The sequence below is a fragment of the Urocampus carinirostris genome, chromosome 5 (assembly GCF_059441175.1).
Source record: "Urocampus carinirostris isolate Australia breed hairy pipefish chromosome 5, RoL_Ucar_1.0, whole genome shotgun sequence".
Classification (NCBI taxonomy): Eukaryota; Metazoa; Chordata; class Actinopteri; order Syngnathiformes; family Syngnathidae; genus Urocampus; species Urocampus carinirostris.
The window spans coordinates 36,590,017-36,610,698 of NC_142353.1; the positions used below are offsets into that span (position 1 = coordinate 36,590,017).

Below are 20,682 nucleotides of genomic sequence, written 5' to 3' on the forward strand. Positions count from 1 at the left end.
CATGAGGCAGCATAAATAGCAACAAAGGAGCATGCAAGCGTGGGGGGTGCATGAAGGCACAACTGTCATGAGATCACAATACCTGGCTGATTTTATACATTCACTAGTAAAAATATCCTCTTATTAAAGGAACTTGATGAACACTTGTGCAAATTTGCTGCCACGCTATCACATTCAAGAAGGGTTGTGAGGGTTACTTTAAAAACCTAATCAGATACACTTACTAATTCCCTGTTGAAAAAGGTGTTCAGTGACGTAATCCAAATACCATATCATTGCAGTAATGTAACCTGATTACTTTCGATTACTTGTGGTTTACTCCAATACCAGAAAGCTTTAAAAGACAAAATAAACTAAATATGACTGAACAATAAAAAGGGAATAGAGGAAACCAAGATCAGGTAGTTCCTTGTATTACCTGATAGTCAAACAAAAAGTGTTCACATTTTAACTACGTAGTATACTTGATTGAGCAAAACTAAAGCTTTCTTTTTCACATGGTAAATGAGAAATGCTTTAAGTTCACATTAAAAATACTTCAATAACCCAATATTGTTTTAAAACCCGTAAGTGTTCACTTTCTAAATTTTCAATTTGTGACTTCTTGTCATCTCTCTCTGTCTCTCCAGTGTCAGTAATCGAAATTATCCATCCACTGCTTATCCTCAGTAGGGTCACAGGCATGCTGGAGCCCATCCCACCCATCTCTGGGCAGTGGGCAGGGGACATCCTGAACTGGTTGCCAGCCAGTCGCAGGGCACAGAGAGACAGACAACTCACTCGCTCATTCACACCTAAAAACAATTTGACGCGGCCAATTTACCTGACATGCATGATTTTGGAATGTGGGAGGAAACCCACGCAAGCACAGGGAGAACATGCAAACTCCACACAGGAAGGTTCGATCTCACGACCTTAGAATTGTGCCGCACATGTGCTAACCACTGTGCCGCCGTGCTGCCCTAATTGAAATTATGATGGACACAATTAATCTATGAGTGCACACATTCATGGCCATCCACAACCTTGCCCTTCTCTACCTCCTTCACATTGCCATGCCATCCCGCTCCCTCAGATCATCCTCCTCACTCCATCTCACTATACCGACTTTCCGTCTCAGCTCCATGGGGAGCAGAGCTTTCAGCCGCTCTGTCCCCCAGCTTGGGAACTCATTGCCTCCTGACCTCCGGAATTCTGCCACACTGTCTACCTTCAAATCCGGACTCAAAACCCACCTCTCCAGACTGCCTTTTCATGATTGTCTGCCTCAGATTTTAACTCTACTGTGTTTTTATTAGCTATTTCTTACTTGCTTGTTTTGATTCTTGCTTTACTGTTGTGTGGTACTCTTTGTACAGCGACCCTGGGTGTCCTTAAGGGGCTTTGAAGTAGAATGTGTTATTATTATTATGTATATGTAAATGGAAGACACATGTGAGTGAGTGCATGAAGTGAATCAATGGATGCTTGAAAGAATGCAGTGGAAGAGGGCACATGCTTCCAGGCATTAAATGTCGTGTCATTTCATTTGTTCATACTTGTTTGATGATGTTGTCTCCTTGGTTGAACTTTGATTACATGGCACCTTTTTGTTATTTTTATGAAGTTTTTGGTCATATAGTCATGTTTTGTACTCAGGCACAGGGGCACCTGAAGTGAGAACGCACCGCTGCACATGTGTGGGATGAACGAATGAATAAATGAGAGAGAGAGAGATTTAAATGTATTTTTTTGTAACTAACGGAACACAAATCATTTTTTTTGTTTCCTGATTACGTAACGCCATTACATGGATTCCGTTACTCCCCAAGCCTGCATGCAAATGTGGGTGGATTACATTAAAACTATAACACCCTTTTTATTGTCTCAACGCCAACGACTTGGCAGCTGCCAGCTTGGCCTAACAATGTAACACAGCTAAAATAATCTCTCATGCAGTCGAGTGTTTGTAAGAAAATATGCAGACCTGAATGTTGGCTCACTGTGTAAAAAATGGACATAAATGTTCCCCTACCCACAAAATTTATTTATCTATCTACTATCTACCCTGGTCATATTCCTAGAGAGGGGTGACCAACAGTAAAACAAACACGTACAAAAACAAAGAAAATAAAAAAGGGAAAAAGTAGCAAAAAAACACACACAATAATGTTTGGACCATGGCCAACCCAAATGCCCAAACAAGTTAGGCACCTCAGCACCAAAGTTGGTCATGCTTTCGTCCCTCCAGATGAAACGGGACACAAGAAAGCAGCCATGTCACTCAGGTCAGGGTGGCACAACACACTCTTCTGTTCAACAGCAAGGCCCGACAGCTTTCACTGGTTTACCCCTGCCGCATCATACAGGTACCCTGCCCATCCCTTAGAACGCGTCCAAACATCCCACTATCCTTTTACATCACCTATCCACTCATTCCTATCACCAACAAGAGCTCGAGCTTCCACGATATTTAGACCTCTTTCCTGCAGTGCACCCATAACACCATCCATCCACGTGAATTGCAGCCTTCCTCTTGGTCTCTTTTCTGTTCTGTTTTTGTTCACAATTTCATTTCTCAATTTAACCAATCTTGTCACTCCTAAAATACTCCTAACATACTTCAACATTCACTCCTCATCCATCCTCTCCATGTGTCCAAACCAACCGAGTACACGCTTATCCGCACGCTTGCTCAGTTCCACTACTACTCCAGTTCTGGCTCTTACAATTTCATTTCTCACTCCATCCAATCTTGTCACTCCTAACATACTCCTCAAACACTTCATCTCAAAAACATTTAATTTCCTTCTCCAGTCTGCGTTCATGCTCCAAGTCTCTGCACATACAACACAGTCGTCACAATCACTCTCATACAGTCCCCTCTTAACATCCATACTCATACTCTCAGAGCACCCGAAACCTTGTTTCCTTAATTCACTCTGTGCAATACCTCGCACTCCATTCCACCAGCTGCAGCCACATCACAACCCCAGTACCTAAAGCTTTCAACTTCTTCCAGCACCTGTCCATGCAACCTTTTTTTTCATTCACACGTGATATCCTTTATAAGAGTGACAGTTCAAGATTTACCCCCCAAAAAACCTTATGCCTGAGCTGAATAATGTTTCTTTCGTCCAAGAATTCATTTCTTTTTAAAATTGTCTTTGAATTGGAAGGTATTTGAGTTTGGAAGTGTTAGTGACTTCATTTTCTCCTTTGTCTTCCATTGTTGTTTTTGTACACATTAAGTTACATGTAAGAAACTTTCTGTCCAGTTGTTTAAAAAATAATGCCTGACTTAAGACATAATTTGAAAAATGTCTCATTTATTGTTAAAATATAAATACAGTCGATTTACAACAGTAATGTCAATAGTGTGCTTAACCATTAAAAGTTCATAGAACACATAAACTATAAACATTGTTTTAAAATAATAAAACAAAGAATATGTGGTCACTTCATGTGCATGTTTAAAATGAGCTACAAATTTTACAAGTAGACATACATTTCAAATAAAAATATCCCTTTAAAATTTTAAAAATCCAAGTTCATTCCACATTAAAGTGTTAACTCTACACATTGCCTGTCCGACACAGCTTCAAATAACCTTTGACATTTGTAGGGTTCAGGTTTTACTGTCAATAAATTATTTCATAATTTTCAACCATGTTTTCAATGCAACTTGCAGGAGGTGATCTGAAACCGCTCGTTGCACATCCAAAGTGTAGTATCTTGTTACCATGGCAAAGAACGGGCTGCAACAAAGTCAGAGGCAAAAGATGTCCCCCAAGTTGTGCACGCGCAGCCTGATGTTGCCTGACAGCTGCAGACGTTTTTTCAGGAAGTTGCCCACCTGCTCCGAGTAGGCCACGTCACAGAACACCCAGATTTCAGCCTGCTCGCGCTGGATGTTGGCGTTGCACGTGGGCAAGCCAGTGCGCCGCGCGGCTCTACTCAGCGCCCGCCAAACCTGCGGAGGCGAGTGAGATATAGGATGAGCAAACATCAATAGACAATGTTCCCTGATGGAAAAAGAATGGATGGTATTTGTGGAAATGAAGTATAGTAATCCCTCGCGCTTCGGCTATCGCTCGTTTACTGCTTCACCAATATTAAATTGTCTTAATTGTCATTGATATCAACGTACCGTGCATTGTGTTCTGAGCAGACAGCATGCAGTGAAGGTTATCACAGGGAAAGGTTGAGGAGGGTTTTGTGTATTGGGTGACTGTGTGCTCAACTGTGATAGGCTGGTGTATGCTATCAAACAAAGGGGCGAGGGCACAAGTCAATCTGGCCACCGAAACTGCGGCATGGCGTCAGCTATCTTTTAGCAGCTGGCTACATAAAAACAAAAAAAACTATTAAATCGGACTCTGAGGGAGGTCAGAAGAGTGCAAAGAAATGGGGATCACCAGCAGGTGCTCAGTGGATTATTATCAAGGTCAGAAGTGACTGAAGCGGCGTCGTGAGAAAAGGCAATATCGGTGCCGCAGGTCCGGCCTACTGCAACGGCTAGACTAACAACTCGTAAGACACACCTGCTAAGCCTGTATCTCACCAACGCCAGATCTATTACCCATGATACGGATGACCTGGAGCTACAACTCGTGGGAAACCGCTTCATTTGGGAGAGTTGTATTTTGATCGTTACGGAGAACTGGCCCAAATCAAAGATACCTGATGCTACCGAGCAGCTAGCCAGCTGCTCTCTTAATCACTTTCTTGCACTGAAAGTAAAAGCCCTCTAATTTCGTGTGCAAAACTGTGATAGCCTGGTGTATGCTGTCAGTCAAACAGGTGGGCGGACCCTCGAATTCGATGTACTTTTGTCTAATGACAATAAAGACCATTTATTCAACTGCAATTCTGTATTCTGTTTTTATATGTAGATCTATAGTTGGTATTGTGTTACAGTCTTATACTCTCAATCCGTAATTACGTCATCTGGAGCTAAGTTTTCCCGCTTGGAGAGTTTTATGAAGGGGTTACACTACTCCGTGGTTTTTCACTTTTCGTGGGTGGTTCTGTTCCCCATTAACTGCGATAACCGAGAGATCTCTGTACTTTTGTATAATGACAGTAAAGATTATTCATTCAACTGCAATTATGTGATTTTACTTGTAGGTCTATAGTTGTTATTTTGTTACAACTGTATACTCTTGTTTGGTGACGTCATTTTGAGGTAAGTTTGACCCTTGGGGACTTTTGTGAAGGTGTGACGCTACTTTGCGGATTTTCACTTTTCACGAGGGGTTCTGGTTCCCAATAACTGTGATAACCAAAGATTTACTGTAAATCCAACATAGGGAGAAAATAAAAAAGAAACTGACTACAGTTAAAAATACACACTGCACCAATGTTTGTACCTCTTCAATATCTTTTGTGGCTCCACAGTTGTGCTGACTGATGACCCATTTACACCGTTGGCGCGGGTGCAGCGCATGGACTGTAACAGCCCGTTTTAAATGTTTAGAGAGCAATGGCAAGCTCTGGCGCACATCTTTGGGAGCCAACACCCTCCAGGACCGATGATTCGCTGCAATAGACACACTTGTTTCTTCAGCGGGGGACAGGGTTGCAGTTCCAGAGACACTTTCTTTTAAAGCCTCTTGGTGACGTTTTACATCTGCCTGGTTGATGACAGGGGGTTGTTTTGCAGGTCTAATGGGCAAAGAGCATCGTGGTGATGTGTGCGAGAACCACGGCTTGAAGACAGGAGTAGGCCGGCAAGGGAATGGCTCCAGGAGCTTTTCTGTGGTAGCAATTAAATCACTAAGTCTGCTGGAGCTTTCAAGATGATGGTGAAGAACAACATCCTCCATCACACCTCATCTTCCTTAAAACATATTCTGGAACAAGTTTGGAAGACAATGTCATATTTGCAGTGACTTTTGTTAGATTTGGGTTTAGGAATAACAATTGATTTCCCTTACCTTTAGTTTTGGAAGCAATCATGGAAGCTATGAATATGATAGCGTGAACATTGGCAAAACAACATGATGTATCTCACTTATGGACCGTGATCACTGTTTATTGAATATGGAGGGGAAAAATGAAAATACAACAAAAAATACTTTCTTCAAAAAGTTAAACTGACATGGCATCACATTAAAACAGAAGTCTGATTGGACCCAACGAAATCTAACAGACGCACTGAAAACAGGAGCGTACTGAAATCCTAATCAAAATCTGAAAACAACTTTCTAGATGCTTTTAGTACAATTAAAAACATAGGCTTACGGCATAACGCTAAATTGCTCACTTTAAAATACAGTAATCATTTTGGACAGTAATAAAACTAGTGTATCGTGTTTACAGTGCTGGACGGATAGGCGCTAGATAGCCATGCAAAGTTTAGGATTTAAAGGATTTAGATTAAAAATTTAAATTAATTAAACGGCTAACAGTTAAACAAGAAAAAAGATTAGCAATATCAATCTTAAACATAAATACAGCAATTTGGTAAACATACGTTCACGCTAGCAACGGGATGTTGATTGTTGCTAGCTGAGGCGGACGTCGCGTCGATTCTCGCGACACTTGACTGGCTGAGGAGTTACGTCGCACGACGCGTGCGCAAAACAAATCAATGAGAAGTGTTTCAGTCTAGCGATGACTCCGTGATCACGCTTTAAGTAGACTTGCAGTTGTTTATTTCGTAAATTCTATTTCCGTCCGGATGATTGTTGCCCATGGTTTTGCCAGTTTGAGATATACAATTAAAAAAGCCCAAGACATCTTAATTTGCCAACAAGACATTTTATTTGATACTTGTGTGGTCTCAAATGACAATAATATAGTTGCTGACTTGATGAGCAGCGCTGCAGGTATAACTCACAGCGGGACTACTTGAAGCAAATGGTATTTCTTTCAGTCGCCCTTTTCTAGTTCCAAACAGGGGAAAAAAAAGCACAAATGTGACAACGTGTGGTAAGATGTGATTAGATGGGGAGTTAAAAAGAAAAAAAGAAAGAACTAGGGAGGGATCATAATATGGCACATTTGGTCCACCTTGCAAGTTTTATTATGTCTTAAAAACATGAACAGAAAAAAAGTAAAATCTCGGTTGCACGTGTAGCACAGCGTTGACGACAGCAGAGTGGAAACACGAGTGTTTGTGGACAGGGGGTCGGGAGGGATAACTTCATCTGGGGGATAGGACTCGGCCAATTTGCTTCTTTTCTGCTCGGTACAGTAATGAGTATGTGGGGAGGAACTTGGCGACCGACGGGGGACGGCGCTTAACATTCACAGGAAGTAGTCGGGAGTGCGTCTGGTCACGTGGGGCTCGCCGCGGCGGGGGGCCGGGTCGAACTGAAGGCTGAGGAGGAGAAGACAGACCGGGTTTAATGAAAAATTAGATGCAAGGGTGTCAAACATACTGCCTGGGGTGCCAGATCAGGCCCGCCAAAGGTTTGAATCCAACCTGCGAGACAACGCTGAACAAAAGCGGGAGAACAAACTGAAGTATTCGATATGTCCACTTGATGTAGCCAAAGCCAAGGGCCACTCACAGAGCATCAGTATCTGTGTTTCTTCCGGTTCCTCTTTTTTTTCCTTCACCTCACTCTTTCTTTCTTGCCCTCATTTTATCCATTTCTTTGCCTCTTTTTTCCCCTCTTACTTGTTTTTCTTCCCCTGAACCTCTCTCAACCTCACCCCCCTCTTTCTCTCTCATTCTCTTTCTGTCTCTCATGCTTTTTCTCGTTCTTTCTTTTCTTTCTCACTCTTTATCTCTGGCGCGCTCTTCCTCCTTTTTCTCTTTCACTCTGTTTTTGTTTTCTTTTATTTTTTAATCTTGATCTTTCTTTTGCTCTCTTTAATTTTATGTTTCTTTTTCCCTTTCTAATTGTATGTCTCTCGTTTCTCTCCCTCTTCAACCTAATATCTCTCGTTTCTCTTTTTATCTCTTTATGAATGAATGAAAACTTTATTCAAACATTGAAATAAAAAAACAGAACAAAAACAAGAACTCAACAACAAAATAATATTACATGAACACAAACTGAAGTTTTAGATATGTCCAATTGATGTGGCCAAAGCCAAGGGACACTCACAAAGCAACAGTATCTGTAATATTATAACTTTGTGCATCTCTTTCTCTCTAATTGTATGTATTTCGCTTTTTCTGCCCCCTCCATCTCTCTTTAATCTACTAGTCCAGCCCCTATCACATTTTCTATTGGCTATGTGGCCCCTGAGCTCAAATGAGTTTTACAACCATGAATTGAATGCACGGGTGATTGATCAGCAATCCCGTGCGTAGGACTTACAAGGAGTACTTGAGGGTGTCATCCAGTTCCATGATGGCTGCCTGGTTCCCACAGCGATAGCAGTAGTTGGGCGCACTGAAGATGGTCACCACGTTCTTGTCGTGGCCCCAGTTGTAGCCCTGAGCCCAGAACGCAAACTTAACATGCTGCTTACGCCAAAACTGTAGCCTGGCAACAGGGGCGCCGCGAGCTCACGGCGCTCCGTCACCATGGAAACTGCATTTACAGAAAACACTCAAAAATAGAGGTTTCAAAATAACAGAGCGGGCTACCTCCATGACCAGCTGATGGGCACGTGACACCAGTGTCAATCCGTTGGCGTGGTTGAAGGTTTCTGAGATGTCTTGACCGAAGGTGTAGCCCGCACCCCGGGGGGAAATACCCCAACCGCCGCGGTCGTCGGGGTCCGACCAAAGAAGGTCGCACATAGGGCCCTGCAAGTGAGAGGTCGGTTAAGCACACCGACACATTTCCAGGATTCATCAGGACAGGAAACTCACCTCATGTGGGACCTCCTGCAGGCGGTCCAGAGCTCGTATGTGGTCCAGGGTGTCTATAGAGGGCGACAGACCTCCATGGAGACAGAAAATCTGCAAGAAAAACAGAACTAGGAAATGAATGAACCCCATTTGAGAGGTGGGAGGCCGGCAACCGCGCCCCACCCACCTGTCCGTCGACCAGTGCGGTGAGTGGCAGGTAGTCAAACAGGTCTGTGAAGTACTTCCACACGTTGGCGTTGCCATACTTCCTCAGGCACTCGTCATAAAAGCCGTACACTTGCGTGATCTGCCGGGACTCGTGGTTCCCCCTCAGGATGGTGATCCGCTCCTGGAAACGCACCTGAATGCACCACAAAATCCACTTAAGTCTATTCAAGCTTCCAAAATGGTCATTAATGCATATTTACATAAAGGATATGTGGGTGGATCCCTTAACAATTAGGGTCGTAGGGGCACCATTTCCTGTGGTGTGTCTAGGGCGAGTATAGCCTGGTGGCACCCACCCCTCTCCAGACAAACAACTATACACCACTTATATTGCCTATACCCTTTGTAATCATCTGTCACTATCCCTAATATTTAAATAATTCACAAACTATCCCAAAAACAACTGCCCAAACAAAGATAATATACTCATGTTATTTTCAGAGGTACAATTGTATCTTATTTCTCTTTTGCACTAAAGACGTTGCTGATATAAGCATAGGTGGCTAAAACATTTGGTCTTCGGCTTGATAAATACATAACCAGGAGTATGGTTCACCTATTATTCTAAGAAAGATACAAGCTAAAACTGTAATCATTGTTCCTGCATCATTTTGCCATCACTCAGCATCATAATCTTTTGAGATTTTTTTCAGCACAGATTAGATTTAAATCCTTCCTAATTTAAAATTATTAGCGATTCTTGTTTTTAAATTCATTATGTAATTTTTAGCAATGTGCTCAAATACGTTTGATGAAGTTACCAAACCAAAGTCTCAAAAACCAAAAGAATGGATTACCTATGTACAACAAAATAAAAAGGTTTTAAAGTATCTCCTAACATGAGGATATTGTGCTAAAAGGTAACCAATGTTGTTTTTTTTCCTTTGCTACCATTGAATGCAACTTATTTATCACACTATTGGAATATATAAAGAATTTAAAAAAAGAAATCTATAATAATACGTTTGTGTTTGCAAAGAAGTGTGCACCCTTCTTTAACAACCATGGATGTGATTGCGCCGTAATTGCAATGTTGTCATTTTTATTTGCAGCAATAGAGCATTTCATGGTCCACAAAATGCTTCAGGGACACGCCGAATAGAGTACTACAGCAAAAGATTTTTAAACTAACTTATTTTGATTCCTTTCTCTACATACAGGGCATCACACGGATGAGTGGTTAGCGTGTCAGCCCTACAAGTCAGAAGTGCCAGGGAAAAATCCAGATATCGGCCTCCCTATGCAGTTTGCATGTTATTCTTGTGACTGGTTTCCTCCTACATTCCAAAGACATGCTTGGCAGGTTGATTGGTGTCTTCAAATCGCCCCTAGTAATGAGTGAACGTGTGAATGGTTGGCTATCTTTGCCCAGCGACCGGCTGTTAACCAGTTCACTGTGTCTCTTGCTCACTGCCCAAAGATGGTTGGGATGGGGTCCAGCATCCCAGCGACTGTACTAAGGGCAAAGGGTGCAGAAAATGGATGGAAGGATATCCACATACAAAACCTGCCGTTTTAACAAGGTGGGGATGTCAACCTTTTGTAAATCCTGCACCATGCAACAAATGAGCTGATGTCTAGGGACGGACCTTTAGTGTGACGAGCAGCGTGACCGTCTCCACCGAGTAGTATCCTCTGTCCACATAGTCACCCATGAACAGGTAGTTGGTGTCAGGAGACTTGCCGCCAATCTTAAAGAGTTCCATCAAGTCGTGGAACTGGCCGTGCACATCTCCGCACACAGTTACCGGGCATCGCACCTGAGGACAGGAAACAAGCCCCGTCGATCCATCAAGTCCTTATGCGATTATATGACTGTATTATTATCAGTACGGTATGCTAGAAAACTCACCTCCTGAACGTTGGACTCCTTGGTCAGAATCTCCTTGGCCTGAAGAAAAAAAGTTTCAAAGTCATGAGGCATATTAAGAAGTGTGTACTGTAAAGTAATAAACGGAATGCCAACCACGTGAGTATGCATGTGCTCAGCAAGTATCAAACACACAACCGGCCATTTTACTATGTTGTGTCTTTTTTTCCTGCTTCAGTCGTTTTAGATTTAACAATGATACAGTGGTATGACACATGGTTAAATACATTTAATGATAAAGGGACGGTCTTAGTTTTGATTCAATTTTGGGGGCGTAGGGGTGGGGTTAACATCAAAGATTCCTAATGAAGGCAAATTTAAGTAGAATCCGCTGTCATTTAAAAATATGTCAACAAAAGGGGAGATTTCAGGAGTTAAAATGACGTCGGCGGAATAAACGATACTGATTAGAAGTGATATTTATTCAGCGACATTTAACATCCCGTCGACATTACATAAACGACATTTCACATACAGATCAGTCTTTGACGTTTGTTTGTGTACGTTTTCTTGAGTCTATAATTTAATACAACCCATATTGTAGCATCTTAATGAGCCGTGTCATCTTTATGCAATAATCCGGTGATCGATAAAGGCAGGGCGCGGTACTCAATACTACTCATGTCCGCATATAAAGCAATTTCACAATTTACCAGTTCCGTGTTATAAGACACTTGATACATTTGAAATGAATTGTGAAACATTAGTCGAGTCAGGACTTGTAAATGTGAACGCGAGCGGCAAAAGCGGCTCCGTCTATTGAGTGGGGCGATGGCATATTACGCTCATCGAAACGACGAAGATCGGGACAACCATGACTTGACAAACGTTTGAACGCCAAGACGTCTTCCAAATTGATCCGCTACGATCGGTGTCTCGTTTCGACGGGAACCCATTGAAACCGCTCGCAACCTCCGCACTCCAGAAATTAGTCGTATCCATTTTCGGAATGTAGGCCAAACGCGAGGCCGGTGGAATATCAAGCGAAATTCATAGATTCTCCGCCATACTCACCTTCTCGCAGAGCGTCCTGACTTGGTTTTCCGAAAGCTGCTTGCACTCGTTTAGCTGTTCGATCCATTGGTCTAACTCCTTCGTGAAAGATTTGTCTTCCATGACAGCCGCAGTAGCTCCGCTAAACTAGCTGCGTTTTGCTACCTTGAAAAAAAAAGAGAGGCCTGTTTCGACGCTAGCTAAGTTAGCCTTTAGCTCGCCGTATTGTTAACCCGACACAGTCCAGCCAAACGGGTCACAAAATCGACAATTCCACAAACAACTAACGAGCTGCTCGGTCAAAATTGATCATGATAAACCGACGAGGAGAGATAACAGGCGAAACGGTGTGGATTCGAACGCCCGCGGAGCGTAAGGAGGTCAGATAGTCCCCGTTGCGGCAGACCGTAGCGGCAGAAGGCGGCGGCTAGCCGATGTGCTAAAAGGGCTAGCTACAATAACATCCGGGCATTTCAGCAGCAGCTGAGGGCGGTGCGCAGATGACGTCGTATAGAGGAACAGTGCAGAGGTGGAGTGTGTGTTTCATTCCCTCGCTATTCCACGCTTCAGTTACCGCTGTTTCACTTTTTCGCGGGGAAAAATATTTGATTTAAAAAAGGGATTACAAAAAAAGAATGCTTCACCCCACGAGGAACGTTTTGGACAGCCAAGATGATTAGTGATTGGCCAGTACCTCTTGACTTTCCTCATGTTGAGGTTTTTGAGTTTTTCCTTGCCCTCATGTAGGTTTTAGCAATAGTCTTTGATCTGTGCAGCCCATTGAGACTCTTTGTGATTAAGGGCTATACAAATAAACATAACTTGACTTGACTTGACATCTCTGATGCCGATTGGCCAGTTCATATCATATTGTCTATCATACTGTACTGTGGCCTTACACCTGCTTTACATTCTTCTGCATCTCACTGAGAAGAGTTTGTGTCCCGCTCCATTCATCTCATCTCATTAGCTGCACCGCTTATCCTCAGTAGGGTCGCGGGGGTGCTGGAGCCCATCCCAGCAATCATCGGGCAGTGGGCAGGGGACACCCTGAACTGGTTGCCAGCCAATCGCAGGGCACACAGGGACAGACAACGCACTCGCTCATTCGCACCTAGGGACAATTTGGACCGGCCAATCCACCTGAAATGCATGTCTTCGGAATGTGGGAGGAAACCAGAGTGCCCGGAGGAAACCCACGCAAGCACGGGGAGAACATACAAACTATCTCTCTCTCTCTGTCTCTCTCTCTCTCTCTCTCTCCCTCTCTTTATCTCTATCTCTATCTCTATCTCACTCTCCCAGTCAGTAAGTCTGCAAGTCCTTTTAATGAACGCACAGCCCCACCCCCCCAAAAAATTTACCAATTTAGAATATGTTGGTTGGTTGGATCCCTTAACCACTAGTGTTGTAGGGGCACCATTTCCTGTCGTGTGTCATGGGCAAGTACAGCCCAGTGGTGCCCATCCCTCACCAGGCCAACATATTTTCCACCCAATCTCAAAACCAGGGACCTTTTGCATGTATGTGAATGTGCTAGGTGTAAATTTGCTCTCTCTCTCTCTCTCTCTCTCTCTCGCTCTCTGTCTCTCTCTCTCCCTCTCGCTCTCAGGTTATCGAAATTAAACAGGGCAAACTAGACGGGAACGAAACCGATATTCAACAGGACAAAGTAACCGGAACAATACCGGACAGGAAATACCAACAGGAAACAGGAACAAGTCAAAACCCACGTCTTGGGGGGCAGAGGTTTGTTGACGGACTGACAAAGGGTGAGAAAGAGCACTGATCTTAAGTAGAGGGGAATCTAATCCATCAGCAAGCCACACCTGGTGCCACATGGGCGGGGTCAATTGGGCGCCATGGCAACCGTGACACAACAGACACAAAAGTAACAGACATTACAGTAACTTCTCATTTCATTGACTCAATCTAGTGGAGTAGAGGTACAAGTTGCCAAATAAACGGGACCATGATGTCAAAGAAACTTTTTGAAACACACATTAACATAGTTAACTAGCTGTTGTATTTATATTACAACTATGCAACATCAATTTCATTTTTCATACAATCAAGTTATAAAGGGGCAGTAAGGCGGCTAGGTGGTTAGCACGTCCGCGGGACAGTTCTGAGGTCATGGGATGAGATCAAGCTACCAGCCTTCCTGTGCGGGATTTGCATGTTCTCCCCGTGCTTTCGTGGATTTCCTCCGGTCAGTCCGCTTTCCACCCACATTCCAAAAACATGCATGTCAGGTTCATTGGCAGGTCCAAATTGTCCCTAAGTTTGAATGAGCGAGTGACTTGTCTGTCCCAGTTTAGGGTGTCCCCTGCCCACTGCCCGAAGATAGATGGAATGGGCTCCAGCACCCCCGAGACCCTGGTGACGATAAGTGTTGCAGATAATGGGTGGATGATTACGTAATTAAGAGGGGGGAACGATACATCAGCTCAAACCGGAATTGAATTGACGGAGCTGAAAACGATGCAACACAGTCAGTCTCAAAACAGTTGTGGAAGTGAAGTGTTGTGCGTGAAGAGGGGACGCTTGCGAGTTTTTTTCTTCTTCAGAAAAACAAAATAATTTCGTTGTATTGCCTTTTGCAATAAAACACTGAGGACTGCCAAGGGGCGACACGATCGCCGAAAATGGCACATTTAACGACGAACCCTGCCGACAAGGAACGGTGAGATGTTGCCCTAGCTAGCGAAGCTAGCATTAAGTGGGATTTACCACTATCAGGAATTTACTTCTAATATTTTAAATTTACCATAAATTTTGATTTACATAATTGTTTTAGGCTTTATATTTTGATCAACCGGTTACCGTGTAATTCAGATGTATATTTTAATCCAAAGGCGCTGCGGAGAAGTTTGTCCCTAAGTGTTTTCCGTTGAGAGGCAGCCGTCTAACATGACGTGTTCCAGAAGACCCCTGCAAAACTTAAAATCGGTTTTAAATACTCGAATAATGTTGCAATCTGAGTTTTAAACTTTTGTTCTTACAATGTAGCCTAACTACACGGCCCCTCATGTAAGCTACACCACTGTTATGTTGTTTTGATAAATAAGCATTGTAAACTGTTATGCAAACGTATACGACAATAAACAACCGGTCTATCTATTCGCTTTTAAATTTGTTTGTAATAGGAAAAAGTACATTTTTGATTAGCTGGGAATGAAAACACTACATAAAGTAGTGTTCACCCGAGTCTAAGTAACCCAAAGTCAAAGCTGTTGTTGCCAAGTCTCACAAATTGCCTCCATCCGTCCATGTCTGCGCCACTTTACCCCACTGGGGTCGCGGAGTTGCTGGAGCCCATCCCAGCCATCTTCGGGCAGTGGACAGGGACTTCCTGAACTAGTTGCCAGCCAGTCGCAGAGCACATAGAGACAGACAATTCATCCGCTCATTCACACCTAGGGACAACTTGGAAAGTCCAATTAACCTCATATGCATGTTTTTGGAATGTGGAAACTGGTGTTCCTGGAGAAAACCTACAAAGGAACGGGGAGAACATGCAAAAAACGCACAGAGAGGCTGCAGTAGCTGTAATTAATCCCTGGACTGCAACGTGGGACTGTGTGCTAACCACCCAGCCGACAAATTACATTCCATTTCATAACACAATGTTGTTGAAAATTTACTTATGGGCCACATTGACTGTTGATACCGATATTTATTATAGATTTTGATCATATTGTGTGCAGAAGTGTTTAACAGGTTCTGATGCATTTCGTTCTTTGAATCAGGTTCATCTGCGTTTATCCAGTCTACATCAACAGCAAGAAAACACTGGCTGAAGGACGAAGAATCCCTGCAGAGAGGGTAATAAAAACAACCTTTGTAAAAGTTTTCATGTTTAAATTTCCCTGGTTTGATGAGAATACATCGGGCCTTTACATACAGGCAGTGGAAAATCCTTCCTGTACAGAGATCCGCGATGTCTTGGCAGCAGCGGGCATGAACGTCCTGGTGGAGGTAACCACTTTGTAATTCCTCCTACTTGTGACATACTTTGTATAATAAGTCCCATGAATGGGAAATTTAAGTCATTTGTTCTTTGTACAGAACAAAATGCACCCCAGGGAGTGGAACCGTGACGCCCAATTTAAAGGTCGAGTCAGAGTCCAGCTGAAGCAGGCGGACGGCAGCCTGTGTCAAAACAAGTTCTCTTCACGTAAGTGGACCCATTTGGAAAGTGCATGGGAAGTAAGAAGCAACTTTGTATGATCAGTACCAATTGGCAAGATTATGTCCAAAATTTGAATCCAATTCAGCTGTTTCCAACATAAAATAAACTTCGATTCACATTAAAAACTTGCTGTAGATTAAGTGTCAGAAGGACAACTAAATATCAGTCTAGGACCACAATTCGAGATAAAACTATAGCAGCGTAGACCAAGAGCAAAATAATAGTCAAAAAATACCCGAACCTGAACAAAACCTATGTTTGGAACCAGATTCAAATGTAAAAAGAATTACCAAGATGAGGTTCCAACTCAAATATGGATTTCCTCTTTGAATTGAATTGTCTCTAATGTCATTGATATCAATGATGTGAAACATTGTCCCTTCTCAAGGTTTCTTCATTTTCCTCATGTTGAGGTTTTTGAGTTTTTCCTTGCCCTCATGTAGGTTTTAGATCAGGGGTGTCATGATAGTCGATAGTTTGCAATAATCTGTGGTCTGAGCAGCCCTTGGAGACTTTGTGATTAAGGGCTATACAAATAAACATGACTTGACATTGAATGCTCCAGGGTATAATGTGGAATAGATGGACTTTGAAGAGAAAAGCGATAAAAGACTGTGAGGAATAATATTTACAACATAGTGCTTGGAAACTGGCTTAAGTAATATTAATAATGCAATTAAAAAGAATAGTGTATGGTAACAATAGTTAAATGAAAAGAAGTATAATAACATTTAGCAGCAAAAAAAAAAGAGTCACAAGGCATATATTTTTTCTGTTTCATGCAATAGTGTATATTTTCAGTTTAACCCTTTGGGCCAAAAATTAAAAGTATTTGTGCGAAAACGACTACTGACGCTCCCCTACCCTACGACCATTCGATTTACGTAAAACGGTAGATATGAAAAAAAATTCCGGGATGTCGAAAAATATCCGGACATTGCTGTAAGTTAGATTTTGTATCACGTGCACCTTTTTCCGAGTACAGGACAGTACTGTAGTACCCCTTTCCGCCACTACTGGCATGTGGTGGCGCAGTGAGACGTCATCCAGCATCCCACCTCAAAGAAGAAATCTGCTTCCCCTTCCTAGTTCATGTGTAAACATTCTATACCGTATCTCCAGCGCGCTAAGAGCATTGACGTTTTTACAGTTTAATGTCTCGTGCATCCATTCAATATGGTTGGTGTAAAGTTTAAAGAAGAGGCAAGCCGTTTCATTTGAAATGAACGTGGAATAAGAAAGTTTGATGCGGTTGAGAAAATGGTTAAATCGCTTTTATTCGGCCAAATTTTACCACGGAGGAGGACCTCTAAAAGAAAATAAAGTTAAACTCATCTTTATTTATATTTAATAGAGCATATTACTTTATTAAATGTTTATTTTTTAGTACCAAACAATACAGGTTACTTAAACAAGCCTCAAACATACTTGTATAAACCTTTAGACAAACAAAATATAGCACTGAAGAAACTTTTAACTTTAACTTATCTCTTTCGTATGTAGGGCAGCGTCTGTTCATCGTAAACTGGAAGCAGAGAATAAAGCCTTGATCCATGGCAGTGGGATTAAAAAAAAAGTTAAAAACAGTACAGCAGAATCCAACCCAACTCAGAACCATAAGTGGAATTCTCACAAGAATATAGTTTTTTTCCAAATCTGGATTCAAATAGAAAATGAGGAAGTCATACTTGGGGAAGGACTACAATCAGAAGTAAAACTAGTGGTGGAATGATCTGAAGGACTATGATTATAATTTGATCAGGGCTATCACTTGAACCAAGAATGAGGTTCATCATAGTAGTATGCTAATATGGAAAATCAAGAATCACTGGTAAGCTAACACAATGGGTCTTCCAAAAATTTGCTAAATTGACATATACTGGACTGTCTCAGAAAATTAGAATATTGTGATAAACTTCTTTATTTTCTGTAATGCAATTAAAAAAACAAAAATGTCATACATTCTGGATTCATTACACATCAACTGAACTATTTCAAGCCTTTTATTATTTGAATATTGCTGATTTTGGCTTAAAGCTGAAAAAAACTCAAAAATCCTATCTCAAAATATTAGAATACTTCCTCAGACCAAGTAAAAAAAATAATTTTATAACAGCAAAACTAAATCAAACATTTGAAAATGTCCATTGATGCACTCAGTACTTGGTTGGGAATCCTTTTGCACGGATTACTGCATCAATCCGGCGTGGCATGGAGGCAATCAGCCTGTGGCATTGCTGAGGTGTTATTGATGCCCAGGATGCTTCGATAGCGGCCTTCAGCTCATTTGCATTTGTAGGTCTGGTGTCTTTCATCTTCTTCTTAACTATACCCCACAAATTCTCGATGGGGTTCAGGTCAGGGGAATTAGCAGGCCAATCAAGGACAGTGATGCCATGGTCAGTGCACCAGTTACTGGTGGTTTTGGCACTGTGGGCAGGTGCCAGATCATGCTGGAAAATGAAATCCTCATCTCCATAGAGCTTTTCAGCAGATGGAAGCATGTAGTGCTCTAAAATCTCTTGGTACACAGTTGCATTTACTCTGGACTTGATGAAACACAGTTGTCCAACACCAGCAGCTGACATGGCTCCCCAAACCATTGCTGACTGTGGGAACTTCACACTGGATTTCAAGCAACTTGGATTTTGCTCTTCTCCAGCCTTTCTCCAGACTCTGGCGCCTTGACTTCCAAATGAAATGCAAAACTTGCTTTCGTCTAAAAAAAGGACTTTGGACCACTCTGCAACTGTCCAGTGCTTCTTCTCCATAGCCCAAGTCAGACGCTTCTTCCGTTGTCTTGAGTTCAGAAGTGGCTTGACCATGGGAATACGGCTATTGTAGCCCATTTCCCGGACACGTCTGTGAACTGTGGCTTTTGATACCTGGACTCCAGCTTCAGCCCACTGTCTTTGAAGCTCCCTCAAATTCTGGAAGCGGCTCTTCACAATTTTGTTAAGGCTGCGGTCATCTCTCTTGGTTGTGCAGCGTTTCCGGCCACATTTTTTCCTTCCAACAGACTTTTTGTGGATATGCTTTGAAACTGCACTCTGTGAACAACCTGCTCTTTGAGAAATTTCTTTTTGTGTCTTACCCTCCTGATGGAGGGTATCAATGATGGTCCTCTGGACAGCAGTCAGATCAGCAGTGATTTAGTTTACTGAACCAAGCTGAGTGTTTTTAAGGCTCAGGAAACCCTCGCAAGGTGTTACGAGTTAATTAGATGATTCAAGTGATTAGTTGAATAGCCTACTTGTATACTTTTTCATGATATTCTAATATTTTGAGATAGGATTTTTGAGTTTTCTTAAGCTGTAAGCCAAATTCAGCAATATTAAAATAATAAAAGGCTTGAAATAGTTCAGTTGATGTGTAATGAATCCAGAATGTATGACATTTTTGTTTTTTTAATTGCATTACAGAAAATAAAGAAGTTTATCACAATATTCTAATTTTCTGAGACAGTCCAGTAGATAGATAGATAGATACTTTATTCATCCCTGCAGGGAAATTCACATTTCCAGCAGCATCCCTGTGCTGAGAACAATACAAAAATAAAGCAAAAATAATACAATATACAAATACCCAATGTGACGTGCTAATACCCACTGTAGCGTGTTATATAGAGTATCTAGATAGTGCTACACAGAATACACATCCCAATAAAATACGGTAATATGCAATGTAGGGGGTGTGGTTTAATGTGGGCCTTTACTCCGCTGGGTGGAGTTAAAGAGCCTCATGGCATGAGGAAGAAAATATCTCTTCAGTCTGTCCGTGGTACAAGACTGTGACAGCAGTCTGTCGCTGAAGCTGCTTTTCTGTCTGGATATAATGCTGTTATATATCATGGGGAATCAAACTTTCTGTCTTTTTAATGCGACTAAAACAATTCCTTTCGATGTCCCAGGCAAGGATGTGATGTTCTACGTGTCGGAGATGATCCCCAAGCTGAAGAGCCGCACGCAAAAGGGCGGCGGAAGCGAGAGCAGCTCCCAGCAGAGCGATGGTGGAAAAAAGACCAAGAAGAAGAAAAAATGAAGCCTGTTCATTTTTGCATTCTCAAAATTCATTTCATTTAAGTTCAAAACGATGATTTGCCTCCAGCTGCAAATGACTATGAACTCCTCTCACTTTTTTTCAAATCTGAAAACGTTAACAAAACCTGGAAAAGTATGGCCGCCCATCACGCAGGAGAATTTTTAATCTAGGGTGTCTTCGGTTTTATTGTTAGGATGAAAAAACAAGAGGTATTTTTGGGTTTGATTTATGGAAAGGGTGGAATAAGCATAAATTATGAATTGTTTATCACCCTTAAATGATGGAAATCACCCGTATGGAATAAAACTCAATTTCATAGAGAATATCCTCTGCAATTTGAATCTGTGTTATGTAATTGGTAAATGTTCTGCATTGATATAGCGCTTTTCAAGTCAATGAAGACCTCCGAAAGCGCTTTACAATGTGCTTCACACTTACCCATTCACACACACACACTCACACACCAATAGCATCCATTCAAGGCGTCGACCTGCTTATTGGGGGCATTAGGGATTCAGTGTCTTGCCAAGTACACTTCAACATCTAACACGGATGAGCTGGGAATTGAACCTGCGACCTCTTGATCCCAAGACTACCTCCTGAGCTAATGTCTGAATA

General features: G+C 42.2%; 3 protein-coding genes across 3 annotated transcripts; 1 reads left to right on the forward strand and 2 right to left on the reverse strand.

The window, feature by feature from the left end:
• Positions 1–3,301: 3,301 nt before the first annotated feature.
• On the reverse strand, positions 3,302–6,546 carry shld3 (shieldin complex subunit 3). The gene is made up of 4 exons (XM_088335182.1): positions 6,458–6,546; positions 5,919–6,011; positions 5,352–5,834; positions 3,302–3,952 (listed from the first exon to the last, which is right to left on the reverse strand). The coding sequence occupies exons 3-4, from the start codon at positions 5,805–5,807 to the stop codon at positions 3,749–3,751; spliced, it is 660 nt and encodes a 219-aa protein (XP_088191308.1). The 5' UTR covers positions 5,808–5,834; positions 5,919–6,011; positions 6,458–6,546; the 3' UTR covers positions 3,302–3,748.
• Positions 6,547–6,724: 178 nt separating this feature from the next.
• LOC148366193 (serine/threonine-protein phosphatase 2A catalytic subunit beta isoform) lies at positions 6,725–12,288 on the reverse strand. The gene is made up of 8 exons (XM_088336639.1): positions 11,850–12,288; positions 10,818–10,856; positions 10,555–10,725; positions 8,925–9,098; positions 8,759–8,848; positions 8,531–8,692; positions 8,259–8,377; positions 6,725–7,306 (listed from the first exon to the last, which is right to left on the reverse strand). Exons 1-8 carry the CDS (start codon positions 11,949–11,951, stop codon positions 7,234–7,236), a joined length of 930 nt encoding a protein of 309 aa, XP_088192765.1. The 5' UTR covers positions 11,952–12,288; the 3' UTR covers positions 6,725–7,233.
• A 1,993-nt stretch (positions 12,289–14,281) lies between these two features.
• On the forward strand, positions 14,282–20,387 carry srp19 (signal recognition particle 19). The gene is made up of 5 exons (XM_088336640.1): positions 14,282–14,514; positions 15,581–15,656; positions 15,738–15,809; positions 15,900–16,008; positions 19,934–20,387. The coding sequence occupies exons 1-5, from the start codon at positions 14,477–14,479 to the stop codon at positions 20,062–20,064; spliced, it is 426 nt and encodes a 141-aa protein (XP_088192766.1). The 5' UTR covers positions 14,282–14,476; the 3' UTR covers positions 20,065–20,387.
• Positions 20,388–20,682: the final 295 nt, after the last annotated feature.

Excerpts from the sequence above, each read along its gene's own strand:
- srp19 (XM_088336640.1), top strand. The coding sequence starts at position 14,477 with ATGGCACATTTAACGACGAACCCTGCCGACAAGGAACG. Across the intron at positions 14,515-15,580 it reads AACCCTGCCGACAAGGAACG|GTTCATCTGCGTTTATCCAG; the intron begins GTGAGATGTTGC and ends TCTTTGAATCAG. Across the intron at positions 16,009-19,933 it reads TCAAAACAAGTTCTCTTCAC|GCAAGGATGTGATGTTCTAC; the intron begins GTAAGTGGACCC and ends TCGATGTCCCAG.
- shld3 (XM_088335182.1), bottom strand. The coding sequence starts at position 5,807 with ATGGAGGATGTTGTTCTTCACCATCATCTTGAAAGCTCCAGCAGACTT. Across the intron at positions 3,953-5,351 it reads CCACAAAAGATATTGAAGAG|GTTTGGCGGGCGCTGAGTAG; the intron begins GTACAAACATTG and ends TCGCCTCCGCAG.
- LOC148366193 (XM_088336639.1), bottom strand. The coding sequence starts at position 11,951 with ATGGAAGACAAATCTTTCACGAAGGAGTTAGACCAATGGATCGAACAG. Across the intron at positions 8,693-8,758 it reads TGCAGGAGGTCCCACATGAG|GGCCCTATGTGCGACCTTCT; the intron begins GTGAGTTTCCTG and ends TCTCACTTGCAG. Across the intron at positions 7,307-8,258 it reads GACACCCTCAAGTACTCCTT|CCTTCAGTTCGACCCGGCCC; the intron begins GTAAGTCCTACG and ends TCTCCTCCTCAG.